The 24,389-nt window shown below is 51.3% G+C and overlaps 1 protein-coding gene across 1 annotated transcript in view; it reads left to right on the plus strand.

Annotated features, from left to right (window-relative positions):
* Positions 1-566: 566 nt before the first annotated feature.
* Positions 567-24,389, plus strand: part of PLB1 (phospholipase B1) — a 99,257-nt gene continuing 75,434 nt past the window's right edge. Inside the window, exons 1-16 of the mRNA XM_032391527.1 lie at positions 567-591; positions 848-906; positions 2,232-2,298; positions 3,395-3,453; positions 6,805-6,845; positions 7,418-7,461; positions 10,332-10,422; positions 10,757-10,808; positions 12,565-12,651; positions 15,345-15,407; positions 16,093-16,172; positions 16,453-16,528; positions 17,464-17,559; positions 17,988-18,002; positions 18,667-18,717; positions 24,124-24,195. Of these exons, the coding sequence (XP_032247418.1) occupies positions 567-591; positions 848-906; positions 2,232-2,298; positions 3,395-3,453; positions 6,805-6,845; positions 7,418-7,461; positions 10,332-10,422; positions 10,757-10,808; positions 12,565-12,651; positions 15,345-15,407; positions 16,093-16,172; positions 16,453-16,528; positions 17,464-17,559; positions 17,988-18,002; positions 18,667-18,717; positions 24,124-24,195 (978 nt within the window). The remainder of the gene's footprint in view (positions 592-847; positions 907-2,231; positions 2,299-3,394; positions 3,454-6,804; positions 6,846-7,417; positions 7,462-10,331; positions 10,423-10,756; positions 10,809-12,564; positions 12,652-15,344; positions 15,408-16,092; positions 16,173-16,452; positions 16,529-17,463; positions 17,560-17,987; positions 18,003-18,666; positions 18,718-24,123; positions 24,196-24,389) is intronic.

Here is a 24,389-nt window from a genome sequence, read left to right on the forward strand (position 1 = left end):
TGGACAGTGTGCCTGCTCCAGAGCCTGATGATAGACCCAAGAGGGAGAACAAATCACTTTTGGTTATTGGGGTAGTGGAACTGTGGGTGAATTTTTGTTCCTTTACATAGAGTGCTGTTAATTGTACTACACTGTTTTTTTGTGTATTTAAGATGTTTTATGGGAAAACTTATTGGCTTAGACACTTAAGATGAATCTTTTGTCATATGTAAATTGTATTTTTAAAAGGTAAAGAAAATGAAAATATTTTTAAAAGACTGGTCCAAAGTAAACTGGGATGAGGATAGTGTCTTTGCAGTTTCTCTACCTGCCTTTTCTTCCCTTCCACCTCACACTCAGCAAGACCCCTCGGGACAGCTCCTGTCCAGCCACGATGTACAGTCACAGCTGCTGGGAATCCCACAATTAGGTCTTAAATTCACATAACCCTTCAGACAATTCCAGAAGGTCTTTTGCCTTCCCTGCTTTGTCCCGGATCCCCAAACGACAGCAGGTATTCGTCCAACGTTACCTTCCTCAAGAATTCTGCCCTTTGCTAAGGAACAAGTGAAGGTATCTGTGGTAACATGCTAGATAATAATGCAGTACAGGGTTAGTATTGACCCCTCCCAGATCACACTTTTGCTTTTCAACCTGGAGATTCTCCCTTCATAGGCTGCATTAAAGGAAGCATGTGTCCCAGACAATGGAGGTGATCGTTGGAGGAATGAATCTGGACTTTCCTAACACAAGGGACATTACTGAGCTGGGCACTTAGGTAGGGCTGGGAGGAAGGGCAGGAAAGCTACAAATCTGGGTGGGTGTTATTTTCAGCTAAATAATCTGAGCTATATTTGCTTTCTTTTAGGACCCACCCAGGCCCACACCTCGCCTGGAGAGAACACGGAAGAGCAACGATCGCCCGAGGTGAGAGGCTTTGTCCTGGTGGGAGAAGTGGGGGGGAGTGGGGTTCCTTTCTAGCAGGTAAATCCATTTCTTGATGCAAATTGGCAAGCCCCTCCCTGAAGCCTGGTGGGGGGGGAACGGTCGGGCAGCCTGGCACAACAGAAGTAGTGCAACTGTATCTCCTGGAATTTGGGGCTCATCACCCCTGCACACTAAGCTGGTGGTTCCTAGAAATGTCCAGAAAGAGTTATAAATGGGCTTGTTATCTCTGTGAACTTTGAAGCAGATGCTGTGAATTATCTGAAGGCATCTGGGTGAGGTCTTCCCAGAACATCCACAAGATAAGAGTTGAGCATAAATTCTTTATCTCTTACCGAAGTAATTCAAGAGAAATTAACCTGTGTCTTGTAACAGCGAGATGCGGTCAAGCACCTTATTTACTGCATGTTTTCCCCTGTTAGAATAGTTCCCTTTCTTCTCTTGCTTCTGGGGAGGAAACCTGATCTCCCTTCCCCAAGCCTTCCATGTGATTCACAGAAGCAGAGGATGCTCTGGGCTTGCATGGGGATCTGGGGAGGCCTGGATGGTCTTGAGGACCTGAGTCCTGGTCATCCAGTCCCTCCTCTGCTCTCAGCAGCTCCTCTGGCTTAGGACACACCAGTCTTGGCGGGGGGGGGGGGGGGGGGGACTTGAGAGTTCCCATTTTCCAGTTTACCGTTTCCAGCAGCAAATAAACATAATGCCTCCTGTATCTGCTTTTGTGTAGATCATCAAATTAAAAGAGGGAAAGTAGATAATATAAAAAACATATGATAGCAAAGAATGGATTTTTTAACTTTTTAGTCTATATATACTTTTTAGTCTATATAATTTAGTCTATATATATATTTAGTCTCTTAATTATTTTTTTTTTAATTGTGGTCAAATACACATAACATAAAATTTACCATTTTTACCATTTCTGAGTGTACGATTCAATGGCATTAAGACAATCACATTGCTGGGCAACCATCACCACTCTCTGTCTCCAGATCTTTCTCATCATCCCAAGAATTGATTTTTATTCTTTTTTTTTTTTCTTTCCTCCCTGCCCCCCACCTCCCCCCAACTGTTCTGAGGCATCCTTACCTGCCACTTGCTAAGATCATTGTCAGTAGACACACGTCCCCTTTTACTAGGTGAACAGGGTATGGAGTTAGATGAACATGACTACGGATAATCATAGTTGCTTCTAGATTTTGAGCCTAGAGGAGACAAGTACGTGGTCAAAGTACACCGAGGTTTCAGGACCTGCCATATTTCTTTATAAGGCAGTTGATGTTTCTGATGTTTGGTTTCGGTTGCAGACACTGAAGAATTTTCCATTCCCATGCAACTCGGAGAAGTCAGGATCCAGCGTGCCTCCTAAGTCAGGTATGTGGCCCCGAGCCATGAGCTTGGAAGCCTGGCAGTTTCTCCCTGGAGTGGCCAACAGAGGCTCCGACCCTACTCCTCTTGCATCTTTTGGCCATTCAGGCCTCCTTTCCAGCCCCCATCCTTCACACCTCCTCCTCTCCCCTCAGCCGTTTCTGTAGAGGGCCACCAGAGATCAAACCAACACGGCCACCCTGGTGAGGGTGACCGCCGGGAGCTCCCCTCTGGGGGTGCAGAGGGTGTGGGTTGGAGCTTGGTCATTCGCCTGCCCTCCTGGATGTAAGCGGTAGTAGCTGCCGTAGACATTTTTCTCCTATAATGGGCTAGATTTGTCTAACACCTGGATGGTATGAGTGTTGCTCTGGAGCTGGCTGTCTTCTCTGGCTTTATCCTATTAAATGGCTGCATTACAGACTGTGTTTAATGGCTTTGCTTATGTTTGCACTGCCCTAACTTATTAGAGTTTCCAGTTAAGCATGCTATTCTTACTCTTCCATTATACAAGGAGTGTAGCTAGAAAAAGAAATCAATATACCTCTTAGGAAACGGTTTCTTTAGGAGGTTTACTTTTAATGGCCCTGTAACATGATCAGGAGGTCAGTGGTTTCTAGGGAGACTTAATCCTAAAAATGCTGGTGGCCCAGGTGGGTCACGGAGGCTTCCCGGTGTACCATTTGCATATAGCTTGCGTCTGACATTTATGTGTGTTCACAGACTTTGAGCGATGTTCTCTGACACTCAAGCTAACATTATCCCTTTTGTACCCAGGTGGTTTGCGTTTTAACTTGATACCCTTTACGTATTAATGGGAGCCCAGAAATGTAGAGCCAAGGGATAGAGGGAAGCAAGAGATAGAAAGAAGGCCGGGCAGGAGGGAAAAGGAGGGCCATGAGCGACTTTCCATGGGACACCTGTGGCTTGCAGAGAAGAGTGAGCCTCTTTCCAGCGGGGTTCCTATGGGTCCCAGTGACCTCCTGGTCTTCAGCATTCCACCTCAGGCTGGCGGATGTGGGTCTGCCCCTCCCATTTGGCATCTTTGGCTAAGACCTTGGGGAAGGTAGATCTGACCTTCTCAAATGGGTTCTTGTCTTTGCAGTCCACTCTGTGAGACCTTCTGATATTAAATTTGTGGCAGCCATGGGCAACGTGGAAACTGTGAGTATTTCAAGGAGACAGAGGTGAGAGTCAGGGTTTGGGACTGGAAACCTCAGACTGAACTCCTGGTAGCCAGGCAGGATGTTTTGTTTTGGGAGAGAAGAACATTCTCTGACTTGGGGACATTGTAAAACCTAGAGGGTCTGTGTCCTTTTTGTTTTTCTTTCTTAATATCAAATGAATGCCTCCTTTTACATTAACATGTGGAAACTTTCAAAGGTTCTCATTAATAAATTAAACCAATTGATAAGTCAAAGATCACACAGAATTTTAGAAATCATTTCTTAAGCTTTATTTATGAGATAAAGAAAAAAATGTCCTTACCTGCTTGGTAAATTTTTAAAAAATCTACCCAGCTTTGCTAATAAATTTTAAGTGGCCTATTTTATATGGTCGGGTAAAGGAGAAAGAAAGCAAGGAGAGAGGTGGAAAGAATGAGGAGAGAGGGAAAAGCAGAAAGAGAGGGTCTGGAGAGAAGGGGGTTGGAGAGCAGCGCAGAACGTCAACACGATTCGGTAGTCAGTGCTGGCTTCCCGCAGCCCCGCCCGGCCTGGTCGCAGGGAGGGTCCCCAGCCCCGCCGCCCCCAGGGCCAGCAGCCCCCGCTGAACAGAATCCCCATCAGGCCAGCGTTCTCCGCTCTGCCTCAGAGCCCCGCGGCTGCACCCCTGCACCGGAACGGAGACATCCCCCACCACCATCCCCTTCAGAGTCTTCCTCCCTCCTCCACCTACTGAGGCTCCTTCCCAGTGGCCCTCCCCTGTCCCTGCTGCAGGCTGTCCTCCCTGCAACCTCCGCCCCTTCCCCCGGACCCCCGCCATCCCCCTCGGCCACCTCACTGCCAGCCCCAGGCACTGTGCCAGCCCTCCAGAAAGAACCAGCCTTGACATTAGCAAACAGACCAGGGCCAGGGGAACCTGGCAGCAGGGCCTCCTGCCCTCGACCTCCTTCTCGGTGCTGGGTGTGACTGTAACAGTGTGTTGATGGGGGTGAAGGGGGAGGTCTAGCGGGAGAGATGTGGAAGGGGAGGTAAAGGAGAAAAGAGGCTTTATGTCATGGAGAGCACCTGTGTCGTATCCCCCACCCTGCCCCGGGACGTGGGTGACCCGAGCTGGAGGACTGGAACACTCCCATCTGGGTCGGGAAGTTCACTGGAGGGAGCGCACCGCGGCAGGCTTCTGAAGTTCCAGCCATCTAGCGTTGGTGACTTGTGATGTCCCTTCTTTGGTGGCAGCTCCACAGGAGTTCTCTTGCTCATGAGTTATACAGACCCCAGAGCTCCTGCCTGTCACTCAGCTCCCCTTTTCTCCTCCTGTGAGCTGGCCTGGCACCCCATCCCTGATCGTTACCCTCACACGACGGGCATCCCAGCCTCCAGGGTAAAACCTGAGAGCGCAATTCCAAGGAGGCAGCCTTCCTGTGTGCCCAGAGCCTGTGGTGGTGAATTTAGCCTGGTTTATCAGGTCCGGGAAAAATCCTGGAAAGCAGTGAATTTAGAAAGAAAAGAGTTCATAATGCTGGTACTTTTTTTTTCTTTCGAGTTCCTGGAGCTTTCTGTCACCAAGGCACAATCTTTCTTACCTGTGCCTATAGCCCGTGTTATTGAATTGCTCTGGACAAGTTTTCCTCACCGAACGTTAAAGATCAGATTTGCAAATGTTTGTAAAAATGATTTGCAAGCTAACGTATGTGATGCATGTTCACTATAAGAAAAAAATCAAATAAAACACATGTACATAGAATAAAAAATTGAGGGTTTCATTTGATCACCTATTTTGCCCCAATACACACACACACACACACACACACACACACACTACATACAGTGAGAGAGAGAGAGAGTAACCAAAATAGGGTTATACTGCAACATACTATCTGTGATTTGTTTTTTATTTTGCTTTGTTTGCCTACCTAAGAGTTCTAGACATTTTCCATGCCAGGGAAGTTACAATCCACTGTATCAACTTCCTTGAAGACAGGGTTTGTGTCTTAATTAGGTTTGCATCTCTAGCGCCATCGTGCATTCCCCAAGGAAGAATATGGCTGCCGCAGGCAAGATGGAGACATAGGAGTTTGCTGGGTTTGTCCCAGCCTTCCCTTTCTGGAACTCCTCACTGAGCTCTTCGCCGGCCCCACCCCCACCTCGTTCCTCTTGTTCTCTCCCTTTCCTTCCCCTCACCAGCCCCAACAAGCTTGTTCTAGGCAAGAGCTCTGCTATCATTCAGATCCCCTTTGGTTGGGCACAGGCTGTCCACTTTGCCTCAGCCCAGGAGCCGCCTTCCCTCCAGACTTCACCTGCCTGCCATCCTGGTTTCTGATTCCTGACTAGCACTGTAGTGGGATTTTTGTTTAACTTGCTGCCTTTCCCTGGGAAATTTTGCCTTTCAAACCCCTTACTGAGGAGTAAAAGTCTCCATCCCGCTCAGAGGGAGGTTGCGGTCAGCCTGCCCTCCCAAGAAGGCTCCAGAGGGGTGACCCAGCTTTATAGACTGGTTGTCATTTGAGCTGGGTGGTTAAGGACAGACAGGCTCTTTAAAGAGAAGTAGCAGCAGACTGGGTGTAGGCAGTGTGGGTACAACTGTCACCTGTCACCACCACACCTGGAGACACTGTCTTTGAGGAATTCTGAGAGAGAAAATTTGTGTCAGGACCTGTGAAAATACTACTACTGACAATAGCTAATACATACCGAGTACTTTCTATATGCACCGGGCACAATTCCTAAGTTCCCTGGGACCCTGCAGAGGACACAACTCCCCGGTGCCTCCCAGGGTCCCGCCTCAGTCCTCCAGCCAGGGAGCCTCTTTGGCAGACCGTGTCCTGTGTTGTCCAGCATTTTACCAAGAGGAAAATCAGAAACTTACTTTGTCCATTCAAAAAATATTTAGCCAACAAATATTGATCGCATACTTAGGATGTGTCAGGCGCCGTCCTAGGTAGAAGGAATACAGTCCAGAACAAAATGGGCACAAACTCCTGCCCTCGTGGCACTTACATTTTTGAGTCTGGGGAGACCGGCAATAAACAAAATTTCAGATTAGAACAGTCACACAATAAAACAATCCCTTGTGTGTCTAAGGAGAGGTTAACAGTCTACATAGCCGCATTTAAATCTATGCTCTCCTGTCCCTGTCTCCGGTTCTGAAGAAAACATTCACACCTTCAGGTGCTCTGAGTTCTGACCCACAAGCTGCCAAGGAAGCTTGACATTCGTGAGCAGACTCGCCTTTCTCTGGACCCGTGGGCTCCCTTTTGCTGGTGGGAGGGGGTATCTGACTGGCAGCTGGAGTCTCCCAAGGACAGGCTCTGCCGCCTTCCTTGGCTGGGTTGTTCATGCCTCCTATCTTTTCCAGCCTCCAGACTCAAGGACCGTCAACCTGGAGAAGCAAAAATGGTAACTACCCTGGAACCACAGAGCCCTCAAGCTGAGAGGAGCCTTGCATAGGATCCGCTCTCAGCTCTTGGCTTCACTGATGGGGAAACCCAAGGGTTGGGGGGCGGAAATGGTTTGCTCCAGGTGCCCTTGGGAGTAGGTGGCCGAACAAGGACAAGAACAAAACCTCCTGCCTCCCAGTCCAACACTCCTGTGCCCACAAATCCCCCTGGGTCCTCTGGGTGACTAGGGAAGAAACGCAGGAAGGGCTGAGTACTTCGTTCTTGCTTCCCACCGTCTCCTTGCTCTGCTCTGTGGGGAAGCAGGCACGGTTGGACCAGGGTCTGTCTCCTTCTACTCTGGGGGCTGCATCCCTTTCCAGCTTTGGACCAGACTAGAGGAGGGTCCAACAAAGCTGTTCACCCCATTTTGGTGGCTCCATAGCCATCTGCAGTGTGTCTCTAGCTCCAGGAAGGATAAATCCAGAACCAGAGCAATGCTGAGCTGCAGCTTGTTATGAACGAGACCACAGCAGTTGAGGGAAAACGTTGACAAATGCAGTCTGATGCTTGCGTGTTTGCTTCTACCTGCAGGACTGACCGAAGGCCACAGCAGACGTGCATAGAAGTGGTGACAGGTGAGTCCTATGTCTTCACGGCCAGATTCCAGACTGTCCCTATCCCTCCCAACACAGCAACATTTCGGTTAGTGAAGAGAGTGTACCCTAGTGGCCACTTCCTCATGGAGCCTGAGGAGAGTAGGGAGGCATCCTGAGAGGACAGATAAGGAACCAGGGTATGGCAAGTCACATGCCCTAAAAGGTGGGGGGTATGAGAACTGTGTCCGAGGGTCTTTGAGCAAAGAGAAGCCAGGAGGCATTAGGTTAAGGGACCCGGGCGGAGACATGAGGGGCAGCAGAGTCCTGAAGCTCATTGTCCCCCAGGACCGCAGGGCTGGACTACTAGCACTTCCTCGAGGGAAAGTGTCCACCATTCTCACTCCCTTCTCCCCACACCAAGAAGATCCAGGTCTCATTTTCAGCCCATTTCATTTTGCAGTAACTCCCTTACTTGTAAGATAAATATGTCAATTGGGTTCAGGACAATGAAAAGAAGAAAATAAAAATTAACTGCAATCCCACTACCCAGAGATGATCATTGTTAACATGTTGGCCTTTTTACATCTGCATGTGCTTATGAATACGCCATCTGTGGCCTGGCTGTTTTCATTTACTCTCTGAGGTCCCTTACAACTGTATGAAGTCATTCGGAAGCCCCCGAGTCCCTCATGCCAGCTTAATTAGCCTCGCGGGATGTTAGTCGCCTATGCTTGCTGCTCACAAGTCAAGAACAAGGAAACCACCTTTCACTTCCTAATTAGAGCAGAAAACCTCTGGAGCTGACACCCCAGCGGGTACAATGACAAGGAAGGAAGGTAGTGCCCTGTCAATCCAGCCGGCGAATTCCTCCAAGGGCCTGGGGATTATTAGGTTCTCGGCAGAGGACAGGGATGACTAAGATACGGCCCGTCCTTTCAGCCCTCATCATCCAGCAGGGAAGGTTGGGGCCTGGTGTCCAGCCCTCCAGGGTCTGATTGACAGGTGAGGGGATACTGGGGGCCCAAATGGCTGGAGGATCCCCTTGCAGAAGGTCAAAGCATTCCAAAAGAGGAGGCTCCCACTGACTCAGTGACTGTCACAGCTCTGCCTCAGTTTGGCCCTATTGACCTTTAAATGGTAGGAAAAAGAATGTAGTGGTATATTTGGAGGGTTTGGGAAGATGGGATATAGTTTAGCCTCTGAAGCATAAATACAGCTGCTGCTTTACCTGATTTCTCAACTTGTCGCTACTGTTTGGTCCCTTACCCACGTGGTAACAAGTCCCGACTGCCCTTCATTCGACAGAGTGACCAGGAGTCCCACTGGCCAGTGCTGCCGCAGAAGGCAGGGCGGTGAGAGCAGATTTTGCACCTGACTGTCCCCAAAGGCAGAACTCACCTGTAGCTGCTGGTGCATCCAGCCTACCTACTGCATAGGGAAAGTGGGGAGGAGTGGACACCCGGGAGCTCAGGTGGGTGGCCGAGCCAGCAGAGGGGAAACGGGTCTGCCGAGCAGAAGGAGCTCCAGGGACATCCAGGCCAGTGCAGTGGTATGTTGGGCTTGGCCCCAACTTCATCTGGCTTAGCCCACCTGTCCTTCAATCCCAAAACCTCCGAGCTCTTCAAATCTAGTCATGCCCTCGCCCACCATGGCCATTTTGCAGATGGGAAAACTGAGTCTTGGGGAGGTACACAGACACAGACAAAGTTACACGATCAGTATGTGGCAGAGTCCCTTTGAACGGAGGTGCCCGCAGCCTGTGCTTTTTGTTCTGACCCCACTGGAAACCAAGAGAGAGGTAGCAAGGACAGATGAGGTTCACAGCAGGCCTAAAACAAAATGACAGGAAGATTTACGTGAAAAGCTCCACGGTCACGTCTGATCACAAAGGAGTAATACAGTGCAAGTACTTCTACTTTGGAAAGCTCTTTCAAAGACCTAGCACCAGGTATCGTGTTTTGTCATTTGCTCTCACAGACTTTCCTGCAGTGAAGGAGGGAAAGTGTCTTCCATCCCCAGCCACCCACTCGCACGCACACTCACACGAGGTGCACACACTGTCCCTGTCGTCTGCAGCTGGCCTCCGAACTTCCTGTTTTCTCCCCACATGTGGGAAGGGGCTCCTCCTTCAAGTTGTCAGGACTCAGAAAAGGAAGCTCATTAGTTGGGGTTGAGGACCAAGCCCGAGTCACATGTGACCTAGGTGGCCGCCCAGGCGGACAAAGCCAAGAGGCTGGTCTCCTGACTTCCTGCCACCCAGTGCCAGCTGCGTGCTCCCACAAAGCCCCAGGCGCTTCTGCATGGGGACAACAGGAGAGGGGGACCCGGGTGGGGGGAGGCATCTCCCTCACTGACACTCTCCAGGCTCTGCCCTCTCCTCTCTCGGGAGCAAGACACAACTTAACTGCTCCTGACAGCACTATTTTTAGCGGTCCTCTGGCTGTCAGCTCTGGGACGTATGTTCCCTGGAGATTTCCCGCCCTGCTGTCACTCTCAAGAGGAGGAAGGGGGGCTGGGAGGCAGCCTCCCCAGGTCCCTGTCCCAGCACACTTTCCCTAATGAGTCGATGTCACACGACAGTGAAAAGTTTGATGTTTAAAAGCCCTGGTTCAAATCCCAGCAGCTTCAGTTTACCGTGAGACCTTGAGTAGCTTGCTCCGCTTCTCCCAGACTCAGTTTCCCCTTCACGCATGTAGGGTACTCAGCACTGGCTTGGCCTAGCACGTCACAGATGCTGGCTTTTAGCTCCATTCGCTTCCAGCGGCCCACTCAGGCTGACCTCGTAGCCGATGGTGGCTGTGAAGGGTGTGAAGGGCGCGGCCCCCCTCGCCGCTCAGCCCATGGGCGTCAGCCTTCATGGATCCCCTCCAGCTGGGAGGACCACAGCCTCAAAGCAGCTCTCTCTTTAGTCCTTTCAGACCTCATCAGATATTTCAACCCCTCTGTTCTGAGGCCCCTGTGTGTTCCTGGGAAGAGAGTGGTACCCCACCCTGGTGTTGAGTAAGTCCCATTTCTGGCTTTCTCTGGGGCCGCGTCCTCCTGCCCGTCTTGGGCACCTGGGCGGGGTGCAGGGTGGGGTGTGGGCAAAGTCAAAGAGGCTTAGAAAGGTCTGTATTAGATCAAAGTCAAAATGCATCTCCTGCATGGATTTCAGTCTGCCTGATGGGCCTCGTTTTAAAAATCAGGTCCGTGTCTGCCCTGCAGAAGTCAGGGGCGGAGCAGTGTGGCCTCAGGCTCTGAGACCGGCACCTGCGCTGGGGCCAGGGGCAAGCTTCTGGCCCTCAGCAAAGTTCAAGCCAACTGGTTTTTCTCTCTGCCTCCTCCCTCTGTGCAGAGACTGGCGGGCGCAGGCAGAAGAACTGGTGAGGAGCATGAAGGAGGACCAGGTGAGGACCCGTCTCACCGAGGTTGGGGCTGCCCGTGTCTGCTCGAGGCGATCAGGCCAAACACACCGGGGCGGGGGGGGTGCATGGCCCCTGTTGCCACCGTGCCCTGAACCCAGCAAGCATCGTGGCCAGGACCCTCCAAAGATGCCCTTCCCATGGCGAGTCTTTGGAGTCCATTAAAACACAGGGCCACTCCTTACGTTCACAGTGTAGTGCTGCCCAACGTCAGCAGATAAAAATGACTTCACACTTAGGGAGAGAGTTGAGAGCTTGGGTTCCAGGGGAGACGGTTTGAGTACGAATCCTGAATTCTCGGCCTATTAGCTGTGTGTTGTTGGGTAAGGCACTTAACCGCTCCAAGCCTCAGTTCCCCCATTTATGAAATGGGCGTAATAAAAGAGCCTGCAGCACAGGCTTAGGGAGGATTCAATGCGGGTGTCAGATGTGCCCGGCACAGAAGCATTGCTCATTGAAAGCCTATAGTTGTAAATGTCACTGGGGTGATGATTGCTGTTATTACCATATTCGTTTTGGTTCTTAGGTGGAAGTGATATAACATACAGGCTGAGGTCTTGGTACCTGTTCTCCTACCAGTTCAGATACTCTTTACTGGGTAATTCATATGAGTTTGCAATAAGCATCCTCTGGTCTTTTGTGCCCTCCTTATGGACAAGTACCAAATCAAGGCAAATCTTGCTTCCCAGCTGGCTGTCCCCCGGCCCTGAGTCTAGACCCCTGGAACCAGGGGACGATGCTGTCTCAGCCAGCTGTGCATTCATTAGAGAGTTCGGGGATTAAAGCCAGCTCACTCCAGGTTCTACAGGAACAGTGACAGGTGCAGGAGTTATGCTTCCTCCTACTGGGAGAATTCCAGAATTTCTGGAATAGTCATAACCTTCTGGAGAATGGCTGGGAGATCCTGAACCCAATCCCGTAATTTTACAGATGAAGAGACTGAAGTCCCCAGAAGTCTGGGACCTGCCCAAGTCCACACAGCTAGTTAGAGCTAACATCTAAAGTGCCTGAGCCACAGTCCAGGGTTCCTCGAGTGTATCGTGTTGCCTCTTAAAAAACAAAATGAAGGTTTATTTTTTGTCCTGCAATTCGTACATGTTCACTAGAGAAAAATCAGAAAACACAGATAAACAAAAGGAATATTAAAATCATCCTTCAACCTGATACCCAGAGATCATTACTGTTAACAACTTGGTATATATTCCCTTCCATGTTTTTTCTCAGCACAGATATCTGCATATGTTTTATTAAACAGGCAAGTTACTAGATGTAGATACTTTTTATAACCTGCTTTTCTCCGTGTACTATTTCCCATGACAATAATTACATTTTCCAACATCCTTTTAACGGCTACATCTTCTGAGTGTCCCACAATTTACACAGCACTCCCCTATTTTAGACATTTATGTTGCTTCCAATTTTTCACATTTATAAACAAGTCTTCATCATTGCAACTAAATCTCTCATGTATCCTTGTTGCCTTAAAATACATGTTGGGAAATGGAATTATTAGATCAAGGGGTATGCCCTTAAAAAATAGCTTTTGATACATTTTGCCAAATTGTCTTCTAGGGCAGTTATACAGCATTAGATTCCTATCATGTACTTCTTTTGAAAAAAAAATCATAAATATGATTTTATGGGTGTGGGTCATAAGATGGAACAACTTGAAAACAGTTCTTTTGATGCCAAGTCTCACCACTCTCTCTTTTTATGCTCTTGCCCTTTTTTTTTCTTCCAGCAACTTGACTTTCAAAATGACTGGAAGCTCATCAACGTGTTTTTCCGTAACTCAAGCCGGGATCACCTCTGTCCCTCCACCCAACAGGTAAACCGCAGGCTGGGAGGCAGAGGGTTGTTGGTGTGGGGATGAGGGCAGTGGGAACGACCCTAAGCCCACCTGGTCTATACCTGTCAGGCTGCGCCTGGTGGTAGCCGTTTCAGAACTTGGGCAAACAGATAATTAATGGGTGTCAATATCTAAGGGCTCGAGGAGCCATACAGAAGGAATGTTTTTAACGTACCATCCTTCATATCAGGAAAAGGAAATTGAGGTGTAGAGAGGCTGAGTCAGTGTTTATTCTGTGACTAAGGAAAATCAGCTTCCTAGTTAAAAATCATTTGTCTCTTGTGGCTCTGATTGTATTTAAGTGCTGAATTTGGGAAATAAAGCAGGATATGTGTGCTCTTATCACCTGTTGGCCCATGGCCTCTCATGGTAAGGGGAAGCTAGTGTTTATGTAGGTAAACTGTAACTTCCGGGCTCTTTGGCATTCCTGGGAACACGACATGAAACGTGTGGCTGTGCTTTCTATTAATGGAGGTGACTATCTATGATTTAAGTCTTTATTGGAGATTAGTCCCAGTTAAGATCAATTGAAAGTCTAAGGAGTGGTTTAGATACCCAGGCTATGGTGACCTAAATGGCTCACAGACTCTTCTTCAGGAGCTGAACCTTAGGCACGTAAGCCCCTGGTGGCAGACCAATTACCTGCCCACTCTTCGCTCAGCCACCTCCCAGGGCTGCCACCAGACCATGGCACAGGCATGGATGGGGTTTCTTGAGGTGCTGTCCTCTTTCCTGTGGCCCCTCTCCCACAACACATGCCCTTGCCTTCCTTCAAATGCCCTACGCTCCCACTGACTCCTAGCCCACCATCAACCCTCCCCTTCCATTACTGATGTTGGGCCCTGGGAGAATGCTGATGGAGGCCCACGTTCCCTGACCAGCTTTTGTGGAACAGTATTCCTGCAGATCTCCTGGGTTTGTAGCACATAGATCTTGAAGCCTAATTTTTCTACTTTACTCCCCGTTTTCTCCAGCACCAAGTGAAATTTCCATGCCCTGTTTATTCTCTGCTCTGGTCATTATACACACCAATGTTTATTCATGAATTTATGCATTCATGCATTGAAGTGCTCAAACGAGCATCTAGGCGTTGCTGCATTCCTCTGCACATCCACTCATCCGTCAACCATCCATCCATCCATCCATCCATCCGTTACCCAGTCATGCACAGATCCATCCTCTCTTCTTACCTGCAGGCGTGTGCTATTGTATGTGTAATGAGTTTGCTTATGCTAGCATTTGTTTGATTTTTTAAAAATGTTTGAATGCATTCATTGATGCTTACACTCATTCATGATTCCTTAAAGATAAATACACATTACTTCCATTCAAGCATTCCTATGTGGATTCTTGTGTTCTTTCATGTATGTATGCCTTTAAGCATTCTTGCCTACACAGCGCATTTCTGTGTGTACGTATCCATTACGCACTATTCAATTTTATTTTCAGTTGGACAAACGATGCACAAATGCTTTTGCCTTTAAACTAAAACATCAAAGTCAAAGATAAACTATTGTTTTGCCACCACCCCGACTAAGGGCTTGCCATCAGGGTCAAACCACACAGGGATCCCCCGGGGTCCCTAGGGAAGACGGATGCCCTGAATGTGGTAAAGATGGGCAGCAAGGACCTTTCTAGGCAGAGTTCCCAAGACGCCTCAGAAGGGAAAGTGTGATGCTGAATGTCATGCTCAGGGAGAGACCCACTTAGACTGCAGGAAACAGACAAAAGACTGTCTCTGGCTATGACAACAGAGCAGGCTGAGCCGGCCTTGAGAGGACACCTTTGCTCAAAGCAGGGAGGCGGGAGTGGGAGCTGCCCTTCAGGGCTCTTCCAGCTCCAGTTATGGACAGCTGTCTCCAGAGTCTCTGCCTTGTCCCCCCAGGAGACAGAAAGGGAACTCAGTCTCCCATGTCATTCTGTCTGAGCCAAGTCGCCTCAGGGGACAGCGGGTTTGCAGGCTGCTTAGGAGTTTGCCTTGTTGTAAAATTTATTAGTTTCTTTTTCTTTTTTTTTTTTTCCCCCTGAAAAGGTAAACCAGGGTGATTTTTGAGGTCCTCTCCTTTGTTTGTTTATTTTCATGACCAACAAAGAATTGGGTGGGTAGGAGGTGTCTTGAAATCCTCAGTAACAGGAGCTGGCTCAGATTCTTTCCCTGAGCCCTTTCTCCCTGGGCCCATGTGACAGGGGGAGGTCTGATAAAAGGGTGCCATGTAGAAGTTTTGAGACCCATCTGGGTCCTTAAATCCAGGGGTTAATTGTCTTCCTTCTCTGGGCCTGATTTTCTTCAGATAAAATTGATTCCATCAGCCTTTGGGAGTAGTCTGGTGTCCCCTCCCTCCTTGTGAGCTTTAGAGTGGCCCTGACCTTGGTTTGCCCTTCCCTGCCATGGAAATTCCCATTTGGGAGAGTCTGGTTTTTCCTGGTGAGTGATGGGTTGGGGAAGTGAGATAATGGACAAAAATCTGGGACCAGACTTAGTCCCAAAGGCTAATGGAATCACTTTGCTCTGAAGAAAATCAGGTCCAAAGGGGAGGGGAACCCAATTACTCCTGGACTTAAGGACTCAGATAGGGGGTGGAGAGAGAAAGGGACAGGCCGGCAGGAACCTGCGCATCCTTAGACCCAAGCGCCCATCCCCAGCTGCGCTCAGCACGTTTCTCCTCTCCCAGCAGAGGCACGCGGCGGGAGGCCTGGACGTGCTAGCTGGGGCTCTGGACTACCTGCACCAGGAGGTGAGACTTGCAGCTCCCCAGTGCCCGGGGACCACAGGCCCTGAGCTGCCCTTCCCTGCTTACATCTTGGGCAGCGAGACAGAAGCTGCCCTTCCAAGGGTTGATGGGGCAGGTGCCAGTTTATTCTCAAGTGGCCCTCCACTGAGATGAGGAAAATGGACTCAGGAGGGAAACCTAGACGCAAGGGAGAAGGACATTTCTGAGTGAGGCTTCTGGGGAGGAAGAAGGGCTAGAGCACTGTTCCTCCCTAGGGTCTCAGTGACCCTCCTCTTCCCTGAAGCCTCTAAGTCTGGGGCAGGGACAGCCCAAGGGCCTTCCCTTTCTAAAGTGACCTTTATGAGCACTGCAGTTCTGAGAACCCAGGGGAGCTCTCACCCCCACCCTTTGCTCCCCAGGGAGGCAGCTTTTCCGTCAGGCCCACTGCCCCTGAGGACTTGCTCCCCCTGTTGACACTGGGGTGGGGAGATGCCCTGTCCCCGTGACAGATGGTGAATGGCAGGGCTGGCTGTGCTGGCCGCTTTGGACAGACCCCAACCAAACACCTCCCAAAGGAGGTTTTTAACCAAGGAGAGGCCCGCCATGTTCAACCAGATGCCAACAAGGCTCAAACCCAGGGTTCCAGAGAAGCCCCTGGGCAGCCGTGGTGACCTTGCAAATGCTCATCTTTTCCCTTGTCCCCTCCTAGGTCCCCAAAGCATTTGTGAACCTGGTGGATCTCTCTGAGACTCTGATGGTCTCTCCCTGGGACCAAGGGACTCAGCTCAGGTAAAAAGGGAAAGTGAAATGAAACTGTTCATTGACCACCATGTGTCAAGCACAGTGTGGGGCACTCCACATGCTTCAGTCCTGTGAGGGAGACCCTACCCTTTATTCTCCCCGATGTGTGCCTCCTTCCTTCTCCAGAACCTCTAAGACTTCCAACTTCTCCTTCCACACTCCTTAAGCAACTCCCAGGGTCCCCCCCAGCACCCTACTTCCCCCATGGGCAGCCTGAATGGCCAACATGGCACCCACACTCTCATTTCTGGCTTGTTTTAACCGGCAGCCCCACGGCAGAGCCCTGCAGGGACTCAGGGGAGACCTCGAAGCTTTCCAAGGTGGTGACACAGTGGTCCTATCAGGTGAGGCCACCCTGGGAGGCTGGCTGTTGGCCCCCAGGGGCAGGTGGTTCTGGAGGAGAGCAGGGATGGTAGGAACAAGGAGGGAGGGAGCAAGCTCCTTAATGTCGGACTTCTTCCACTGAACTCAGGATGAGAGTCAGGGACCAAAGAGAGCCCCTCTGCATTCTCTTCTCAGCGATGCGCTGGTATTCCTTTTGTGAAGTGGGGACTAAACACTGGTTGCGGGGGGAGGGCGGTCGTGGTACCTAAAGTCAAAGATTAGGAAGAACTTCGCAGGTTCATTCTGAAATGCTTTTGGTTGCCATCACCACCTGCACCATGCATCCGTGGCTGGTGAGCTGGTTTTGTCCAGGCTGGGCTTCCTTCCTAGACCACAGCCCCAGGGCAAGTCAGGATTCCGGAAGATGAGCCATTCTGGTTTAGAGAAGGGATCCAGGGGATGGCTCAGTGGACACCATCATCCCTGTCAGCAAACAGCTCAAAGCACAAGTTCCTCCTGACCTGTGTTACTGTGATGGTTTTTATTTAAGAAGCAAGTCCCACATGAAGCTGCATATGGCTCTTCTCACTTTGGACATGACCTTTTCGGAGTGGCTAACAGCTCCTCCCTCTACAGAACCCAGCCCTTGAGGAGAGCACGGGGCTCTAGCACGTGCCGGGCTGGCGTGTACTTCTTGAGCTTCCAGAGAATATATTTCAGGTCCATCTCACGTATCGCCTGATGCTGGGGCTTCAGAGAAAATGAAAACCTGATTTAGTTCATCAAAGGGCCCTGATGTGCTAGATAAGGGGGAGCTTCCGAATAACATTTAACTCTGAACAGCGCAGATGGGTGATCCTGACCTTGGGGCCTCTCAGAGCTCCCTGGTTGGAGGATGGGGCAAGCTGGGTCTTGCTCGTGCTCTGGGTGCCCACCTCTCTGCTCCCTTCTTCAGGAGAGCTGGGACCGTCTCCTGGCCTCCAGCAAGTACAACGAACAGGAGTCCTTTGCGGTGGTTTTCCAGCCTGCCTTCTACGAGACCCCACCTTCGGTGAGTGAGGGCTGCCGTGAGGAGCCTGAACCAAGCCTCCCCCCTCCCGCCCTCACTGCCACAGAAGCCCCAGCCTGGCTGGGCTTCCCCAAGCCTAGTATATACAGTGTTGGGGGAGAAGGGCTGTGGTATTCTCTTATACTTTCTTGATAGTTTCCCCCACGGGCTTGGGGAGCCCCATGAGGTAGCTTCTTAGAAGCAGAGCTGCCCAAAGGTAGAGCATGGACTCGATCCAGGCAGGTCCTGGCTCTGGAACGGGCCAGCTGTGTGACTTTGGGCAAGTTGTTTGCACTCTCTGTGCCTTGGTTCCTCATCTGTGAAGTCAGGGCTGTTACTTTCTCTCCCTCTAGGCTGATTGTCAGGATTGTGTTGAGTAAATAAATATGTGTATGGAACTCAGAGCAATACTGGTGCTTAGGAGGCCTCAGTCTCTCCTAGCTCTTGTGACTATTCAGGATAGAATCTCCAGGGCAGCCCACACGACCCCCCCCCCGTCCGCACGCTCTACATCCATTCCTGGGAGGGAGGGTTCTTGGAGTTGCCCCCACCCACCCCCCAGGTCACTGGATGAATGCCTCTTGACTCACTGGGGCTGCCCAGACCATGAGCACTATGGTGGGTTCACGCGTGCTCCATAAGTTCTCGCTGAGGCTTTAGCACTGTGCATCTGGGATGCTCCCTCCCTCCAGGCTCCTGGATGCTGCCTGTTAGAGTCATGGTGTCCCCTCTAGGACCTCAGTGATATTCTGATAGTGGTTTAAAAGGAAGAGGAGGAAAATTAGTCCCCATCCTCCCCACCCCCACTCAGACCACACCTGATTCACTTCCCCGTCACCTGCTCCTTCTGTTTAGCTCAGTATGTACAGCCTTAAGATAACAAAGAGCAGCCAGACATTTGACCTCCCCCTTCAGGCCCCCACCTTTGAGCCCTGGCCCCAGACAGGGTCCTGTAAGTACCCACCATTATTGGTGGGGATGGGACTGAGAGAGAGTCTGGACAGGTCAGGGCCACCCTGTCTCTGCCAGGGAGAGCTTCACAGTGCGCATCAGGTCACCTCATCCTTAGGGGCGCACAGGGGTTCTTATCTGGTTCTCTTTCAGGGGGAGCGACCACTCCAGGATCCCAGCACACTCGCCTTGAATCTCTGGAACACCATGGTGAGTGGCTTGGGGCCCCAGGGGCCCGCTGTGCCTGCTGGGGGGTTGGCACACAGGAAGAGAGGAAGGACCTCCACCGCCACACCCACTGTGCCCACTGGTCTGATGGAGGGGTTGCAGGATGGCTGCAGGGCCCCAGGATGATGATTCTGGGCCACCAGGGACCCTTCCCATACCCAGTGACAGCCCAGCTCTGACCTCCTGGGGAGTTCACCTTATCCCAGGTCTGGGCCACCACAGTCCTATTCTTCCCAGAGGCAGGGTGTCTCCTCCGAGTCTATGCAGGTGACATCACTTGGAGTGGGGCACTGGGGGTCAGGTTCACATAGCAGTTCCACCATCATGTGGCTCAAAGTCCCAGGGTGGTGCCTGTGATGAGCACGGACTTTGAATGATGAAGACCTGGGTTGAAGTCCTAATTCCACTCCTCATTAGCTGTGTGAATGTAGGGTCTCAGCATCCCTTCTGCAACTTCCTGGTCATAACCCCTGACCCAACACATGTCGTGTGTGGCTTACTCCTGGCCCTCAGTGAGTCCTCACCACATGTGGGCTCTTCTTACTGTACCTATGACAGGCTTTCCGCAGACTACGGAGGGCCCCCAGGGCCAGCTGGGATCAGTCTGTGGATAGGATAGAACATCAAAACTGTGAACATTTCCAGGGCACCGGACTGAGACCTGATTTTGCCATTTTTTTCCCCATCCAAGTTGCCCTATTTTTAGAATTCCAGTGATGGAAATTTGGTTTTCTTCCTCCTTGGTTCGAGAAATTTCTCCCATCTCCTCAGTAGACGTGCTGTGCTGAGACCCATGAGCCACTGCATTCAGCACACATTAGCCAGCCCCAAGGAGAGCAGGCAGGGTCCCTGGATGGCCCATGGCAATGGGTTCACACCATCCCTTGGAGAAGACAGTGATTTGTTTTTTGATTTCTTTGAACAAGGACCCTTTAGTGGGTCTGACCCTTCGGTAGGATATTTCTCCAGAAACCCACTCTGCTGCTTGGACGGGCAGAGAAAAGGAATGTGATCCTTCCTGCAGGGGCTGCCCTCCCTCCACCCTCTCTCCGGGGGAGAAGGGCTGATTCCAGCTCAGCCAAACCTCTTTCCTCCTCCTCCTATGTCATCTTTCTCCCAAGCAACAGAAGGGCACCTACAACGTGCCCTGCCCAATGCTGGGTCCGAGGAAGATAACAGAAGACATGCCAAATGACCTCCACCCTCGCTGAACCCAGGGTGTGGCTGGAAGGATCAGGCAACCCAGAAGACCAAGAGTAAACTTGAACTCAGCCAGCAGGGATGTGCAAGACTGTACACCCAAAAATGATATGGGCGAGAGATCAGGAGAGCCCCATGGGGATGGGATTCCAATTGGCTTTGTAGGATGTATTGGACGAGGTCAGCATGGGCATTCCCAGGCAAGAGGACTTTTGGGAGCAAAGGGATTGGAGAAAAGAAGGGGCTAATGCATTAACAAGAGTTAGTATGAGGGTGGTCTGCTGAGAGAGGAAACATGGGGATCAGGAGGCCCTGAGAATGAATGAAGACCCTCTAATGCCAGAAAGAGCAGATCCAGGGAAAAGGCTCTTCTCCCTCCTCTCTCTCTCTCCCCTTCTCTCCCCCCACCTCTCTCCGCCTCCTTCTCCCCCTCTACCCCTTCATCTTGCTGTTGATCATCATTGGTGGCCAAGCAGCAGTGATAATGAACCACCGTGAATGAGCCCGAGCACTGGCCTTCACATTCACGCAGGCACATGGCACCCCGGTGCCCTCTAACCCACTTGAGCGTGACGACGAGGATGAGCCTGAGCAGGCCCACAGATGGGAACAGAAAGTTTCACACTCAAGGCCAGAGGACTAGGACATAGAGTAGGTGTCACAAGGGCTCAGAGGAGGAGGGGGCAACTTTCCTGGGTGGGCAGTTACCCCCACGGTCTCCAGACCGGTCCAACCAAGCACGAGTCATTTCCCAGGGAGAGTTCTTGAGGTCCCTGCCACCAGGCCAGTGGGGACAGAGGGGCTTCCCTAGGCGTGTCTGTCCCCTGGCTTCCTCAGGGGTGAAATGTAGAACGTCCATGGCTCCCAGAGTGGGCACAGCTGCTAGAAAGCATGGGCCACTCCTGCAGGCATGGACCATAAGAAAGGGTGAGGGCAAAGGGTACTGGGTAAAGAGCCAGAAAGCCTGAGTTCTGGTTCCAGCCGTGTTCGGGGTTGTTTCTTGGGGTGAGCCGTGTGGTCTTTCTGGGCCTCCATTTTCTCTACTTGCCAAAGGGGTGTAACGACCCTCAGGCAGCCTCGGAGGGCTGCGGCAAAATACATGAGTGGTTCCCCCTTGGGTTCACTCCTGGGTCTTCCTAGGGACACGAGGAGGGCAGGAGTGTCTCTGCCTCCACCTCCTTGAGTCTCTGCTGTGTTGGACTTAGCTGAGACCACAGAGATGAAAGCGAGGTATGTCCATTCAAGTCCACATTCGCAGACACAGAGGGCCCTGAACGAGGACCACCCTCCTCCGTGGGGAGCACAGAGGGGCCAACACAATCGCTGTGACCGCAGGGGCTCAAGGTCCGCTGCTTCTCTCCCCGACCACGGCCCAGGACCCCACGGTGGGGGCGGCTCTGCGGGCTACATCAGTGTCTGCTCTCCCCAGCCCAGCCCCAGGGCCCCTGTAAGCTCTGAGGGCCGGCACAGGAAGGTTGCACACGCCTGCAGGAGAGGGGGAGAGCAGCCCTGCTTCCGAAACACCCCGGAACCGCCCCAGCACGACACTCCCCCAGACTGAAGCTGAGCTCCTGGCACAAAGCTGGAGGATTTGGGGTGGGAGACATCATTCATCCCCTTGGCCCTTCGTACCGCCGCAGCTGCCTCCTCAATAATTTCTGATAATTCTTATGCAACACGAGTTCTGAAGAGACCCACCCTTGGGGAACTCGATTCCCAGATCCTTCCAGCAATCACAGAACCGCCCCCCCACCCCGCACCGTATGCCAAGCTCCGCGCAAGGCGTTGGAGCCGTGGGGCCAGGTGAGAACCCTCAGGAATTGCTCAGTTGGGTGGGAATTCTCCTGGGAGAGAATGTCTAAGGTCATCCCTCCCACATTCCAGTTAATTCCAGTGTGGCAGGGAGGCTGTGGAGAGGAGATGTGGGTGATTCCGGGACTGAGAAGGGGAGTGAGAGCACAAAGAGCAGCCCCCGCCGTCCCCAGAGCCTACATGCACTTGTGCGCAGCACAGAGGAGTGGGAGGGGACGTTTGGATGGGCCACGTCATTCTCCATGCTCTCTGAGCACCAAGGAGGGTAGGGGGTCCGAGTGGGTGTAAAGGGCATTAGAGGAGCGGGAAGAATGTAGGAGACTAATCAAGAGACATTTGGGGAAAGGCTCTTAAAGTGTTGATTCAAGCCTATGAATTTCCCTTCTTTAAGGTCCTTAAAAAAATGGGCTCTGCTATGTCCATTCCACCAGAATTAGTAAGATGTGACTCTCTTAAAGTTTCTTTCCAGACTCTATTATTGATTAATTCCTTGAAAGACTGGAGGGGAGAAGAAGGCAGGCCACCTCTAAACATTCCCTTGCAGAGAGCAGACTTGAACATTCTGGGTGGGACCTCCCGTTTCTAGGAGTGTCCACTTTCAGAATAAAACTGAAAGAAGGCGGGAATCCCCATTCCTCCTCCAGCCTTTGAGCTAAAGGGTTGCCACTCCTTTTCCAAAAGGTTACGTTAATTACACTCTCTTATCTGACCTTGTCCATTTGGGTGAGAGCTAATCCCAAGAAGGGTAAAGGTCTCTCCTTGCTTCTTGTTTATGGGGCACAGATGCCAGGATAAGATATTGCTGAAGAATCTAAAATCTTCATGGAAGATGGCAGAGCCCATGACTGAGCCAGACAGGGCACTCCATCTGGTAGCCTCCTGCCTTTTGTGTCCTTTGTCAAGTCATCGGAAGGGAGGTGAGGGACAAAGCTGCCATGAGAGCCCAGTACCTGTGGGCCGTAGGGCTGACAGCAAACATGAGTTTCCCAAATGGCAGAATAGCAGGTGCAAAAGGAAATCTGTCTTCTCTCAAAGCCACCTCATCCTTCAAGTGTTCACGTATATGTAATGACCATTTAAAGATAACAAAAGGACTTTAGGGGTGCCTGGGTGACTCAGTTGGTTGAGTGGCTGAGTCTTGATTTCAACTCAGGTCATGATTTCAGGGTCCTGGGATCAAGCCCTGTGTTGGGCTTCACGCTCAGTGGGGGAGTCTGCTTGAAGATTCTCTCTCCCTCTCATCCTCTCCCTGCTAGTGCACTCTCTCTCTCTCTTTCAAATAAATCTTTAATAAAAATAAAAATAACAAAAGGAACTTAAAAAAAAAAAAAAAGCCCATGGGGCACCTGGGTGGCTCAGTCAGTTAAGTGTCTGACTCTGGACTTTGGCTCAGGTCAAGAACTCAGGGTTATGAGATGGAGCCCTGTGTTGACCCTGCGCTCAGCAGAGTCTGCTGGAGATTCTCTCTCTCTTTCTCTCTGCCCTTCCCTCCCTCCCTCTCTCCCCATCTCTCTCTCAAAAAAACAAGCCCTCTCCCCACTGAACTCTTTAGCTGCCTTCATTTTCCCGTTTGGCCCTCAGTGCTTTTACCCGAGTGTCTCACCCGCTGTACCCCTGGCTGGCACCCCATGCACTTTCTGTCTGTGTTCCCTACGTGTCGGTAATCCTTTAAGCAGTTGCCCAGATCAACACTGACCCCACCATCACTCATTCCTGAACCCCGAGACGTTCAAGTTGTTTGGGAATGGGGGCCATGCTGTGCCTCATGTCTGTTCCTCTGGGTCCCGGTTAAGGACATGGGACTTGAGGCAGAACCCATAACTGGCCTCACTCCCAGCCACGAAAGCAGTCTTCAGCTAGCAGAGGCTTTCCTTCCCTACTGGACGGGGGTTCGTGCACACGAAGGGAAGGGGAGCCCTGGGGAGAGGTGCCTGCCTGACACAAAAGCCAGGTGTTTGCCCTTCCTTCCCATCCCTGCTGTCCTCTCTGAGGGAAGTTTCATCAGGGGTGGTGTCCCTGTCCCAGCTCACTGTCTCTGGCATTCCATGTCTCCTTCTGGAACATCAGGAGGGGTGGGCTTGGAATCACTGAATCCTCCTGCCGGGGGGCCTCAACTGGAGGGTGCACTGGGATCTCCTAGAGGGCTTGTTAAAATGCACAGCTCTGGACCCCACGCCAAAGTTTCTGACTTCAGTAGGTCTGGGATGGGGCTGGAGATTTCCATTTCTAACATGTCCCCAGATGATGCTAAGGCTCCTTGCTGGCCCAGGGTCACACCTGGAGAAGTGCTGGGCAAAAAAGCCTCTGTCCGTGGTACCCCAGGATGTGGCCACCTATGCAAGAGTTCTCTGTTCTAAAGATCACCTCCTTTTCTAGATGAAGCCAGCAGGACAGAAAGACGAACCATTCGGTGCAAGAGAGAGAAGGCCAGTGACATGTCCCTCTCAGGTAGGCCAGAACTGGGGAGGGGAGGATGGTGGGGAGAGAATCTCTGGTTGAGTTGGGGAGAGAGATGGGGTCCCGAAGAAGTGGGCTTTGCTGTGACCTGGGGTCTTCGCTGGCTGAGACATGAGCCCCATTAGAATCTTGGCTTGGCTCTTCTAGGCTGGGCACAGCTTTCTGTACTTGACACGCTTAAGGTT

The sequence above is a fragment of the Phoca vitulina genome, unplaced genomic scaffold (genome assembly GCF_004348235.1).
Source record: "Phoca vitulina isolate PV1807 unplaced genomic scaffold, GSC_HSeal_1.0 scaffold63, whole genome shotgun sequence".
Lineage (NCBI taxonomy): Eukaryota > Metazoa > Chordata > Mammalia > Carnivora > Phocidae > Phoca > Phoca vitulina.